At 33.8% G+C, this 15038-nt stretch overlaps 1 protein-coding gene across 1 annotated transcript in view; it reads right to left on the bottom strand.

Moving 5' to 3' along the window:
• The window catches only part of atp10a (ATPase phospholipid transporting 10A), a 193140-nt gene that overhangs the window by 120320 nt on the left and 57782 nt on the right, over positions 1-15038 (bottom strand). The window contains 4 exon segments of the mRNA XM_061887950.1: positions 363-557; positions 654-871; positions 10512-10764; positions 14973-15038. The exon segment at positions 14973-15038 is cut by the window's right edge and continues 65 nt beyond it. Coding sequence (XP_061743934.1) covers positions 363-557; positions 654-871; positions 10512-10764; positions 14973-15038 — 732 coding nt within the window.

Below are 15038 nucleotides of genomic sequence, written 5' to 3'. Positions count from 1 at the left end.
TCACCGACAAAATAATGTAAAAAAAAAAAAAGCAACTTTACTGTTTATTGACCAAAATATTAATGTTGTCATAACTTTAAGTGTAAAATAATATTTGTATCGGCCTGAATGAGTACTACTAATAAAGTTAAAGTCCAGGTGGCCGCGCCCGAGAATAATTTTGGTGATTTAAGCAACAATTCCAACCCTTGATGCTGAGTGCCAAGCAGGGAGGTAACGGGTCCCATTTTTATAGTTGTTGGTATGACTCGGCCGGGGTTTGAACTCACAACCTACCGATCTCAGGGCGGCCACTGAGCAGGTCATAATAACAAGAATACTACTGATAAGAATAATGGCTATTGTTGATGCTGGCTGGTTACCTTGTGGCGGGGCTGGTCGGGCGAGGACACCACCACCGTGTTGCAGATGGTGAGCGCCATGAAGAAATCTAGGATGTCCGAGAGGTCCGAGGGCAGCTGGGACACGGGCTGGCTGTGGAAGCGCATGAGGTCCACCTGACCGCCACATTCGTTGACTTTGTCCAGCAGCTGGGGGTCGGGCGTGACGTCCTTCTCCTGCGGGACACAGGGACAGTCGTCAAGCCGGGGAGCAGGCGGTGGGGGGGTGGGGGGGGGGAGGACCCAGGATAGGGCGGGGTGGCCGGGACAGACCATGGGGCTGCTGAAGGCCGTGTGTTTGGACAGGATGCTGGCCCGCTTGGCCTCCGCCCTGCTGCCCGTCCTGCGGTGGGACTTGGTGCTCTGGGAGCGCAGCACCACCCGGACGCTGTGGTGGCTCGCAGCGCTGTCTCGCCGGGGCAGAGTGCCGCCGTGGGACGTGCACTCGTCCTCCTCCGAGTCCAGCTCCTGGTACATAGCCAGTCTCCGAGCTGGACGACACACACAATGATGTTAAAATGAAATGTTAGCATGTAGCTCACAAAACTATACTAAAGTTGCTAACCTAGCATGATGTTAAAATGTAATGTTAGCATGTAGCTCAGATAGCTATGGTAGTGTTGCTAACCTAGCATGATGTCAAAATGTATGTTAGCATGTAGCTCACATAGCTATGGTCGTGTTACTAACCTAGCAAGAGATGAAAATGTATTTTTAGCATGTAATTCACATAACTAAAGTTACTAACCTAGCATGATGTTAAAATGTAATGTTAGCATGTAGCTCACATAGCTATGCTAAAGTTGCTAACCTAGAATGATGTTAAAATGTAATGTTGGCATGTAGCTCACATAGCTATGCTAAAGTTGCTAACCCTAGCATGATGTTAAAATGTAATGTTGGCATGTAGCCCACAAAGCTATTCTAGTGTTGCTAACCTAGCATGATGAGTAAAATGTAATGTTAGCATGTAGCTCACATAGCTATGGTAGCGTTGCTAACCTAGCATGATGTTAAAATGTAATGCCAGTATGTAGCTAACATAGCTATGATAGCGTTGTTAACATAGCATGATGTTAAAATGTAATGTTAGCATTTAGCTCAGATAGCTATAGTAGTGTTGCTAACCTAGCATGATGTCAAAATGTATGTTAGCATGTAGCTCACATAGCTATGGTCTTGTTACTAACCTAGCATGAGATGAAAATGTATTTTTAGCATGTAATTCACATAACTAAAGTTGCTAACCTAGCATGATGTTAAAATGTAATGTTAGCATGTAGCTCACATAGCTATGCTAAAGTTGCTAACCTAGAAATGTAATGTTGGCATGTAGCTCACATAGCTATGGTAGCGTTGCTAACCTAGCATGATGTTAAAATGTAATGTTAGCATGTAGCTCACATAGCTATGCTAAAGTTGCTAACCTAGAAATGTAATGTTGGCATGTAGCTCACATAGCTATGGTAGCGTTGCTAACCTAGCATGATGTTAAAATGTAATGTTAGCATGTAGCTCACATAGCTATGGTAGTGTTGCCAACCTAGCATGATGTTAAAATGCAATGTTAGCATTTAACTCACATAGCTATGCTAAAGTTGCTAACCCTAGCATGATGTAAAAATGTAATGTTGGCATGTAGCCCACAAAGCTATTCTAGTGTTGCTAACCTAGCATGATGAGCAAAATGTAATGTTAGCATGTAGCTCAGATAGCTATTCTAGTGTTGATAACCTAACATGATGTTAAAATGTAATGTTAGTATGTAGTTCACATAACTATGCTTGTGTTGCCAAGCAAGCAGGATGTTAAAATGTAATTTTAGAATGTTAGCATGCAACTTAGGAGATGATGTTAGCCTTTAGATCACATAACTATGCTAGTATTGCTAACTTAGCATGTTGTTAAAATGCAATGTAAGCATGTAGTTCACATAGCTATGCTAAAGTTGCTAAACTAGCATGATGTTAAAATGTAATGTTGGCATGTAGCTCACATAGATATGGTAGCGTTGCTAACCTAGCATGATGTTAAAATGTAATGCCAGTATGTAGCTAACATAGCTATGATAGCGTTGTTAACATAGCATGATGTTAAAATGTAATGTTAGCATGTAGCTCGGATAGCTATGGTAGTGTTGCTAACCTAGCATGATGTTAAAATATAATGTTAGCATGTAGCTCACATAGCTATGCTAAAGTTGCTAACCTAGCATGATGTTAAAATGTAATGCCAGTATGTAGCTCACATAGCTATGATAGCGTTGTTAACATAGCATGATGTTAAAATGTAATGTTGGCATGTAGCTCACATAGATATGCGAGCGTTGCTAACCTAGCATGATGTTAAAATGTAATGCCAGTATGTAGCTAACACAGCTATGATAGCGTTGTTAACATAGCATGATGTTAAAATGTAATGTTAGCATGTAGCTCGGATAGCTATGGTAGTGTTGCTAACCTAGCATGATGTCAAAATGTATGTTAGCATGTAGCTCACATAGCTATGGTCTTGTTACTAACCTAGCATGATGTGAAAATGTATTTTTAGCATGTACTTCACATAGCTAAAGTTGCTAACCTAGCATGATGTTAAAATGTAATGTTAGCATGTAGCTCACATAGCTATGCTAAAGTTGCTAACCTAGCATGATGTTAAAATGTAATGCTGGCATGTAGCTCACATAGCTATGGTAGCGTTGCTAACCTACCATGATGTTAAAATGTAATGTTAGCATGTAGCTGACATAGCTATGATAGCGTTGTTAACATAGCATGATGTTAAAATGTATTGTTAGCATGTAGCACGGATAGCTATGGTAGTGTTGCTAACCTAGCATGATGTTAAAATGTAATGTTGGCATGTAGCTCACATAGCTATGGTAGCGTTGCAAACCTAGCATGATGTTAAAATGTAATGTTAGCATGTAGATCACATAGCTATGGTAGTGTTGTTAACATAGCATGATGTTAAAATGTAATGTTAACATGTAGCTCACATAGCTATGGTAGTGTAACTAACCTAGCATGATGTGAAAATGTATTTTTAGCATGTACGTCACATAGCTAAAGTTGCTAACCTAGCATGATGTTAAAATGTATGTTAGCATGTAGCTCACATAGCTATGCTAAAGTTGCTAACCTAGCAAGATGTGAAAATGTATTTTTAGCATGTACGTCACATAGCTAAAGTTGCTAACCGAGCATGATGTTAAAATGTAATGTTGGCATGTAGCTCACATAGATTTGGTAGCGTTGCTAACCTAGCATGATGTTAAAATGTAATGCCAGTATGTAGCTAACATAGCTATGATAGCGTTGTTAACATAGCATGATGTTAAAATGTAATGTTAGCATGTAGCTCGGATAGCTATGGTAGTGTTGCTAACCTAGCATGATGTTAAAATATAATGTTAGCATGTAGCTCATATAGCTATGCTAAAGTTGCTAACCTAGCATGATGTTAAAATGTAATGCCAGTATGTAGCTCACATAGCTATGATAGCGTTGTTAACATAGCATGATGTTAAAATGTAATGCCAGTATGTAGCTAACATAGCTATGATAGCGTTGTTAACATAGCATGATGTTGAAATGTAATGTTAGCATGTAGCTCAGATAGCTATGGTAGTGTTGCTAACCTAGCATGATGTCAAAATGTATGTTAGCATGTAGCTCACATAGCTAAAGTTGCTCACCTAGAATGATGTTAAAATGTATGTTGGCATGTAGCTCACAGAGCTATGGTAGCGTTGCTAACCTAGCATGATGTTAAAATGTAATGTTGGCATGTAGCTCACATAGCTATGGTAGTGTTGCCAACCTAGCATGATGTTAAAATGCAATGTTAGCATTTAGCTCACATAGCTATGCTAAAGTTGCTAACCCTAGCATGATGTTATAATGTAATGTTGGCATGTAGCCCACAAAGCTATTCCAGTGTTGCTAACCTAGCATGATGAGCAAAATGTAATGTTAGCATGTAGCTCAGATAGCTATTCTAGTGTTGATAACCTAGCATGATGTTAAAATGTAATGTTAGTATGTACTTCACATAACTATGCTTGTGTTGCCAAGCAAGCAGGATGTTAAAATGTAATTTTAGCATGTTAGGCTGAAGATCACATAACTATGCTAGTATTGCTAACTTAGCATGTTGTTCAAATGCAATGTAAGCATGTAGTTCACATAGCTATGCTAGTGTCGCTAACCGAGCAGGATGTCAAAATGTCATTTTAGCATGTTAGCATGTGACTTAGGATGATGTTAGCATGTAGCTCACATAACTATGCTAGTATTGCTAACCTAGCATGTTAGTAAAATGTAATGTTAGCATGTAGCTCACATAGCTATGCTAAAGTTGCTAACCTAGCATGATGTTAAAATGTAATGTTGGCATGTAGCTCACATGGATATGGTAGCGTTACTAACCTAGCATGATGTTAAAATGTAATGCCAGTATGTAGCTAACATAGCTATGATAGCGTTGTTAACATAGCATGATGTTAAAATGTAATGTTAGCATGTAGCTCAGATAGCTATGGTAGTGTTGCTAACCTACCATGATGTCAAAATGTATGTTAGCATGTAGCTCACATAGCTATGGTTGTGTTACTAACCTAGCATGATGTGAAAATGTATTTTTAGCATGTACTTCACATAGCTAAAGTTGCTAACCTAACATGATGTTAAAATACAATGTTAGCATGTAGCTCACATAGCTATGCTAAAGTTGCTAACCTAGCATGATGTTAAAATGTAATATTGGCATGTAGCTCACATAGCTATGGTAGCGTTGCAAACCTAGCATGATGTTAAAATGTAATGTTAGCATGTAGCTCACATAGCTATGGTAGTGTTGTTAACATAGCATGATGTTAAAATGTAATGTTAACATGTAGCTCATATAGCTATGGTAGTGTTGCTAACCTAGCATGATGTCAAAATGTATGTTAGCATGTAGCTCACATAGCTATGGTCGTGTTACTAACCTAGCATGATATGAAAATGTATTTTTAGCATGTAATTCACATAAAGTTGCTAACCTAGCATGATGTTAAAATGTAATGCTAGCATGTAGCTCACATAGCTATGCTAAAGTTGCTAACCTAGAATGATGTTAAAATGTAATGTTGGCATGTAGCTCACATAGCTATTGTAGCGTTGCTAACCTAGCATGATGTTAAAATGTAATGCCAGTAAGTACCTCACATAGCTATGCTAAAGTTGCTAACCTAGAATGATGTTAAAATGTAATGTTGGCATGTAGCTCACATAGCTATGGTAGCGTTGCTAACCTAGCATGATGTTAAAATGTAATGTTAGCATGTAGCTCACATAGCTATGGTAGTGTTGCCAACCTAGCATGATGTTAAAATGCAATGCTAGCATTTAGCTCACATAGCTATGCTACAGTTGCTAACCCCAGCATGATGTTAAAATGTAATGTTGGCATGTAGCCCACAAAGCTATTCTAGTGTTGCTAACCTAGCATGATGAGTAAATTGTAATGTTAGCATGTAGCTCAGATAGCTATTCTAGTGTTGATAACCTAGCATGATGTTAAAATGTAATGTTAGTATGTACTTCACATAACTATGCTTGTGTTGCCAAGCAAGCAGGATGTTAAAATGTAATTTTAGCATGTTAGCCTGTGGATCAAATAACTATGCTAGTATTGCTAACTTAGCATGTTGTTCAAATGCAACGTAAGCATGTAGTTCACATAGCTATGCTAGTGTTGCTAACCGAGCAGGATGTCAAAATGTCATTTTAGCATGTTAGCATGTGACTTAGGATGATGTTAGCATGTAGCTCACATAACTATGCTAGCATTGCTAACTTAGCATGTTGTTAAAATGCAATGTAAGCATGTAGTTCACATAGCTATGCTAAAGTTGCTAACCTAGCAAGATGTTAAAATGTAATGTTGGCATGTAGCTCACATAGATATGGTAGCGTTGCTAACCTAGCATGATGTTAAAATGTAATGCCAGTATGTAGCTAACGTAGCTATGATAGCCTTGTTAACATAGCATGATGTTAAAATGTAATGTTAGCATGTAGCTCAGATAGCTATGGTAGTGTTGCTAACCTAGCATGATGTTAAAATGTATGTTAGCACGTAGCTCACATAGCTATGGTCTTGTTACTAACCTAGCATGATATGAAAATGTATTTTTAGCATGTAATTCACATAACTAAAGTTGCTAACCTAGCGTGATGTTAAAATGTAATGTTAGCATGCAGCTCACATAGCTATGCTAAAGTTGCTAACCTAAAATGATGTTAAAATGTAATGTTGGCATGTAGCTCACATAGCTATGGTAGCATTGCTAACCTAGCATGATGTTCAAATGTAATGTTAGCATGTAGCTCACGTAGCTATGATAGCGTTGTTAACATAGCATGATGTGAAAATGTAATGTTAGCATGTAGCTCAGATAGCTATAGTAGTGTTGCTAACCTAGCATGATGTTAAAATGTATGTTAGCATGTAGCTCACATAGCTTTGATCTTGTTACTAACCTAGCATGATGCGAAAATGTATTTTTAGCATGTACGTCACATAGCTAAAGTTGCTAACCTAGCATGATGTTAAAATGTAATGTTGGCATGTAGCTCACATAGCTATGGTAGCGTTGCTAACCTAACATGATGTTAAAATGTAATGTTAGCATGTAGCTCACATAGCTATGGTAGTGTTCCCAACCTAGCATGATGTTAAAATGTAATGCCAGTATGTAGCTAACATAGCTATGATAGTGTTGCTAACCTAGCATGATGTTAAAATGTAATGTTAGCATGTAGCTCACATAACTATGGTAGTGTTGCCAACCTAGCATGATGTTAAAATGCAATGCTAGCATTTAGCTCACATAGCTATGCTAAAGTTGCTAACCCTAGCATGATGTTAAAATGTAATGTTGGCATGTAGCCCACAAAGCTATTGTAGTGTTGCTAACCTAGCATGATGAGTAAAAATGTAATGTTAGCATGTAGCTCAGATAGCTATTCTAGTGTTGATAACCTAGCATGATGTTAAAATGTAATGTTAGCATGTAGCTCACATAGCTATGGTAGTGTTGCCAACCTAGCATGATGTTAAAATGCAATGCTAGCATTTAGCTCACATAGCTATGCTAAAGTTGCTAACCCTAGCATGATGTTAAAATGTAATGTTGGCATGTAGCCCACAAAGCTATTCCAGTGTTGCTAACCTAGCATGATGAGTAAAATGTAATGTTAGCATGTAGCTCAGATAGCTATTCTAGTGTTGATAACCTAGATTGATGTTAAAATGTAATGTTAGTATGTACTTCACATAACTATGCTTGTGTTGCCAAGTAAGCAGGATGTTAAAATGTAATTTTAGCATGTTAGCATGCAACTTAGGAGATGATGTTAGCCTGTAGATCACATAACTATGCTAGTATTGCTAACTTAGCATGTTGTTAAAATGCAATGTAAGCATGTAGTTCACATAGCTATGCTAAAGCTGCTAACCTAGCATGATGTTAAAATGTAATGTTAGCATGTAGCTCACATAGCTATGGTCTTGTGACTAACCTAGCATGATATGAAAATGTATTTTTAGCATGTAATTCACATAACTAAAGTTACTAACCTAGCATGATGTTAAAATGTAATGTTAGCATGTAGCTCACATAGCTATGCTAAAGTTGCTAACCTAGAAATGTAATGTTGGCATGTAGCTCACATAGCTATGGTAGCGTTGCTAACCTAGCATGATGTTAAAATGTAATGTTAGCATGTAGCTCACATAGCTATGGTAGTGTTGCCAACCTAGCATGATGTTAAAATGCAATGTTAGCATTTAGCTCACATAGCTATGCTAAAGTTGCTAACCCTAGCATGATGTTAAAATGTAATGTTGGCATGTAGCCCACAAAGCTATTCTAGTGTTGCTAACCTAGCATGATGAGTAAAAATGTAATGTTAGCATGTAGCTCAGATAGTTATTCTAGTGTTGATAACCTAGCATGATGTTAAAATGTAATGTTAGTATGTAGCTCAGATAGTTATTCTAGTGTTGATAACCTAGCATGATGTTAAAATGTAATGTTAGCATGTAGCTCAGATAGCTATTCTAGTGTTGATAACCTAGCATGATGTTAAAATGTAATGTTAGCATGTAGCTCACATAACTATGCTTGTGTTGCCAAGCAAGCAGGATGTTAAAATGTAATTTTAGCACGTTAGCCTGAAGATCGCATAACTATGCTAGTATTGCTAACTTAGCATGTTGTTAAAATGCAACGTAAGCATGTAGTTCACATAGCTATGCTAGTGTCGCTAACCGAGCAGGATGTCAAAATGTCATTTTAGCATGTTAGCATTAGGATGATGTTAGCATGTAGCTCACATAACTATGCTAGTATTGCTAACCTGGCATGTTAGTAAAATGTAATGTTAGCATGTAGCTCACATAGCTATGCTAAAGTGGCTAACCTAGAATGATGTTAAAATGTAATGTTGGCATGTAGCTTACATAGACATGGTAGCATTGCTAACCTAGCATGATGTTAAAATGTAATGTTAGCATGTAGCTCACATAGCTATGATAGCGTTGTTAACATAGCATGATGTTAAAATGTAATGTTAGCATGTAGCTCAGATAGCTATGGTAGTGTTGCTAACCTAGCATGATGTTAAAATGTATGTTAGCATGTAGCTCATATAGCTATGGTCTTGTTACTAACCTAGCATGATATGAAAATGTATTTTTAGCATGTAATTCACATAACTAAAGTTGCTAACCTAGCATGATGTTAAAATGTAATGTTAGCATGTAGCTCACATAGCTATGCTAAAGTTGCTAACCTAGAAATGTAATGTTGGCATGTAGCTCACATAGCTATGGTAGCGTTGCTAACCTAACATGATGTTAACATGTAATGTTAGCATGTAGCTCACATAGCTATGGTAGTGTTGCCAACCTAGCATGATGTTAAAATGCAATGTTAGCATTTAGCTCACATAGCTATGCTAAACTGGCTAACCCTAGCATGATGGTAAAATGTAATGTTGGCATGTAGCCCACAAAGCTGTTCTATTGTTGCTAACCTAGCATGATGAGCAAAATGTAATGTTAGCATGTAGCTCAGATAGCTATGGTCTTGTTACTAACGTAGCATGATATGAAAATGTATTTTTAGCATGTAATTCACATAACTAAAGTTGCTCACCTAGCATGATGTTAAAATGTAATGTTAGCATGTAGCTCACATAGCTATGGTAGCGTTGCTAACCTAGCATGACGTTAAAATGTAATGTTAGCATGTAGCTCACATAGCTATGGTCTTTTTACTAACCTAGCATGATATGAAAATGTATTTTTAGCATGTAATTCACATAACTAAAGTTGCTAACCTAGCATGATGTTAAAATGTAATGTTAGCATGTAGCTCACATAGCTATGCTAAAGTTGCTAACCTACAATGATGTTAAAATGTAATGTTGGCATGTAGCTCAGATAGCTATTCTAGTGTTGATAACCTAGCATGATGTTAAAATGTAATGTTAGCATGTAGCTCACATAGCTATGGTAGTGTTGCCAACCTAGCATGATGTTAAAATGCAATGTTAGCATTTAGCTCACATAGCTATGCTAAAGTTGCTAACCCTAGCATGATGTTAAAATGTAATGTTAGCATGTAGCTCACATAACTATGCTTGTGTTGCCAAGCAAGCAGGATGTTAAAATGTAATTTTAGCATGTTAGCCTGAAGATCACATAACTATGCTAGTATTGCTAACTTAGCATGTTGTTCAAATGCAACGTAAGCATGTAGTTCACATAGCTATGCTGGTGTCGCTAACCGAGCAGGATGTCAAAATGTCATTTTAGCATGTTAGCATGTGACTTAGGATGATGTTAGCATGTAGCTCACATAACTATGCTAGTATTGCTAACCTAGCATGTTAGTAAAATGTAATGTTAGCATGTAGCTCACATAGCTATGCTAGTGTTGCTAATGTCTGTGTGTCCTGTCCCACTCCCTAATGTTATATTATTGCATGTGATATATGACATTGGGCATGTACACAGTGACCATGTATGGAAAAAAGCGGAACAAGTACACAATAGAACTCCGACTTCTCGTCTCACCGTTGGCATCGTGCGAGTACTCCACACCCGCCACGTTGCAGCGTCGGAACACCATCTTGTTTTCCGTCAGCGTGCCCGTCTTGTCGGAAAAGATGTACTGCATCTGTCCCAGGTCCTCCGTGATGTTGAGAGCCCTGCACTGCAGGTGGGAGTCGGTCTCCTCGTCGTAAAGATCCAGGTCCTGGTGGATTAAGTACACCTGGCAGATCTTCACGATCTCGATGGACACGAAGAGCGAGATGGGTATCAGCACCTGTAGTGGAGACAGACTTTCATGTAAAGGACATATATACATAATATGTTGTGTATACTGTATATATATACATATATATATATATATATTGTATGGAAATTAGTTTGAGTAATAGTGACTCCACACTATTGCAGTTGGAGACAAAAAAGTCATGTGTTGCAACAACGGACATCACTTTCTGCGACATGTGACCTGGAACACAGTGACATTCATTTTGCATGTCAATCAATAAAAGTCGGATTTCATGCACAAATGTCAGCGCCAACCCTGCCGCCCCCACATTTCAGCACCTGTGTGAAGTTGGCCCTTAATCATTGCAAATACTAAAAAGACACTGTCTTTCATTTTGTGCTGTAACAGGTTTTTTTTTTTTTTTGTGCCGTTAAGTTTTTTCAGTGATTTTAAATATATTTTCTGACAAGTGATGTCATCTCGACCCTCACCCAACATGTCACATTCGTTCCTGCTACTTTTGTTCTGCATCGAAGTTTCATGTTATCCCTTATTATAGTTATGTTATTAGCTATTATAATTTTTATGTTATTAACAATTATATTTTTCATGTTTATAACTATTACTTTTTATGTTTTTAACTATTGTATTTTTCATGTTTTTAACTATTTTTATGTTTTTAACTGTTAAAGTTTTTATGTTATTAACTATTATAGTTGTTATGTAGCTATTATATTTTTTTATGTTACTAACTATTATAGTTTATGTTATCAACCATTACAGTTTTTTGTTACCGTAAAATTTTTTATGTTATTAACTATTATAGTTTGTGTGTTATATACTATTATAGTTTGTGTGTTATATACTATTATAGTTATGTTATTAACTATTGTAATTTTTATGTTATTAACAATTATATTTTTCATGTTTCTAACTATTACTTTTTATGTTTTTAACTATTGTATTTTTCATGTTTTTAACTATTACTTTTTATGTTTTTAACTGTTAAAGTTTTTATGTTATTAACTATTATAGTTGTTATGTAGCTATTATATTTATATGTTACTAACTATTATAGTGTTTATGTTATCAACCATTACAGTTTTTTGTTACCATAAATTTTTTCATGTTATTAACTATTATAGTTTGTGTGTTATATACTATTATAGTTTGTGTGTTATATACTATTATAGTTATGTTATTAACTACTATAATTTTTATGTTATTAACTATTATATTTTTCATGTTTTAACTATTAGTTTTTATGTTTTTAACTGTTAAAGTTTTTATGTTATTAACTATTACAGTTGTTTATGGTAACTATTATAGTTTTTTGTTACTAATTATTCTATTTTTTATGTTACTAACTATTATAGTTTGTATGTTATCAACCATTACAGTTTTTTTTTAATATTAAAGTTTTTTGCTTATTTACTATTATAGTTATGTTATCAACTATTACAATTTTTATGTTATTAACTATTATATTTTTCATGTTTTTAACTATTAGTTTTTGTTTCTAACTATTGTATTTTTTATGTTTTTAACCATTAGTTTTTATGTTACTAACTATTATAGTTTTTATGTTATCAACCATTACAGTTTTTTGTTAGTATTAAACTTTTTTTATTTACTATTATAGTTATGTTATTAACTACTATAATTTTTATGTTATTAACTATTATAGTTTGTGTGTTTTTTCCTATTATAGTTTGTGTGTTATATACTATTATAGTAATGTTATTAACTACTATAATTTTTATGTTATTAACTATGATATTTTTCATGTTTTAACTATTAGTTTTTATGTTTTGAACTTTTGTATTGTCCATGTTTTTAACTATTCGTTTTTATGTTTTTAACTGTTAAAGTTTTTATGTTATTAACTATTACAGGTGTTTATGGTAACTATTATAGTTTTTTGTTACTAATTATTTTATTTTTTATGTTACTAACTGTTATAGTTTTTATGTTATCAACCATTACAGTTTTTTGTTAGTATTAAAGTTTTTTTGTTATTTACTATTATAGTTATGTTATTAACTATTAAAATGTTTATGTTATTAACTATTATATTTTTCATGTTTTCAACTATTAGTTTTGATGTTTCTAACTATTGTATTTTTTATGTTTTTAACCATTAGTTTTTATGTTTTTAACTGTTAAGAGTTTTTCTGTTATTAACTATTATAGTTGTTATGGTAACTATTATAGTTTTATGTTTTTAACTTTTGTACTTTTCATGTTTTTAACTATTCGTTTTTATGTTTTTAACTGTTAAAGTTTTTATGTTATTAACTATTATAGTTGTTATGTAACTATTATATTTATATGTTACTAATTATTATATTTTTTTATGTTACTAACTATTATAGAGTTTATGTTATCAACCATTACAGTTTTTTGTTACCGTTAAATTTTTTTATGTTATTAACTATTATAGTTTGTGTGTTATATACTATTATAGTTTGTGTGCTATATACTATTATAGTTATGTTATTAACTACTTTAATTTTTATGTTGTTAACTATTATATTTTTCATGTTTTAACTATTAGTTTTTATGTTTTTAACTTTTGTATTTTTCATGTTTTTAACTAATCGTTTTTATGTTTTTAACTGTTAAAGTTTTTATGTTATTAACTATTATAGTTGTTTATGGTAACTATTATAGTTTTTTGTTACTAATTATTCTATTTTTTATGTTACTAACTATTATATTTTTTATGTTATCAACCATTACAGTTTTTTGTTAGTATTAAAGTTTTTTTGTTATTTACTATTATAGTTATGTTATTAACTATTACAATTTTCATGTTATTAACTACTATATTTTTCATGTTTTTAACTATTAGTTTTGATGTTTCTAACTATTGTATTTTTTATGTTTTTAACCATTAGTTTTTATGTTTTTAACTGTTAAGAGTTTTTCTGTTATTAACTATTAGAGTTGTTATGGTAACTATTATGGTTTTATGTTTTTAACTATTGTATTTTTCATGCTTTTAACTATTACTTTTTATGTTTTTAACTGTTAAAGTTTTTATGTTATTAACTATTATGGTTGTTATGTAACTATTATATTTATATGTTACTAATTATTATATTTTTTTATGTTACTAACTATTATAGAGTTTATGTTATCAACCATTACAGTTTTTTGTTACCGTTGAATTTTTTATGTTATTAACTATTATAGTTTGTGTGTTATATACTATTATAGTTATGTTATTAACTATTATAATTTTTATGTTATTAACAATTATATTTTTCATGTTTATAACTATTACTTTTTATGTTTTTAACTATTGTATCTTTCATGTTTTTAACTATTACTTTTTATGTTTTTAACTGTTAAAGTTTTTATGTTATTAACTATTATAGTTTTTATGTTATCAACCATTACAGGTTTTTGTTAGTATTAAAGTTTTTTTGTTATTTACTATTATAGTTATGTTATTAACTATTACAATTTTTATGTTATTAACCATTATATTTTTCATGTTTTTAACTATTAATTTAGATGTTTCTAGCTATTGTATTTTTTATGTTTTTAACCATTAGTTTTTATGGTTTTAACTATTATAGTTGTTATGGTAACTATTAGTTTTTTGTTACTAATTATTACATTTTTTATGTTACTAACTATTATAGTTTTTATGTTATCAACTAGCCCTGCGATGAGGTGGCGACTTGTCCAGGGTGTACTCCATCTTCCGCCCGATTGTAGCTGAGATAGGCGCCAGCGCCCCCCCCCGCGACCCCAAAAGGGAATAAGCGGTAGAAATGGATGGATGATATCAACTATTAGTTTTTTGTTACTAACTATTAAAGTTTTTATGTTATTATTACTATTATAGTTTTTTGTAATTAACTATTAACAATTTTGAGTTTTGGGGTTTTTTTTTTTATTAGATGGCAAAATTTGGTGAGTTTTGAAGCATGTTAAGGGGGTCAAATTACAGATCAAAGAGGCGGTGGTTTAATAATAATAAAACCTTAGAAATACAATAGGGTCCTCTGTCCCAAAAGGACATTCGGTCCCTAAAAACAGCCTGTCTTGCAGTTTTGTGTTATTAGAGCAACTTTTTTCTCGCTACATTTCACCAGTTTGCTTTTTTATTCCACTTTTTATGTTTTTTTTTCCAACAATATTTACAGAACGCGGCGCAGGTCGTCGAAAAATTAGGCCCCCGGGCCGCACTTTGGACACCCCCTGGACAAAAAGCGATCATATCTTTGGGTGCGCTGTGGTACCTGGAAGACGATGATCATGGTGAGGAAGAGATATATGGCCGACAGGACGGGCGATAAGTCCGTTCC

Source organism: Nerophis ophidion, linkage group LG26 (genome assembly GCF_033978795.1).
Source record: "Nerophis ophidion isolate RoL-2023_Sa linkage group LG26, RoL_Noph_v1.0, whole genome shotgun sequence".
Lineage (NCBI taxonomy): Eukaryota > Metazoa > Chordata > Actinopteri > Syngnathiformes > Syngnathidae > Nerophis > Nerophis ophidion.
The sequence above is the reverse complement of the archived record's forward strand: the minus strand, read 5'-3'. Positions and strand labels throughout refer to the sequence as shown.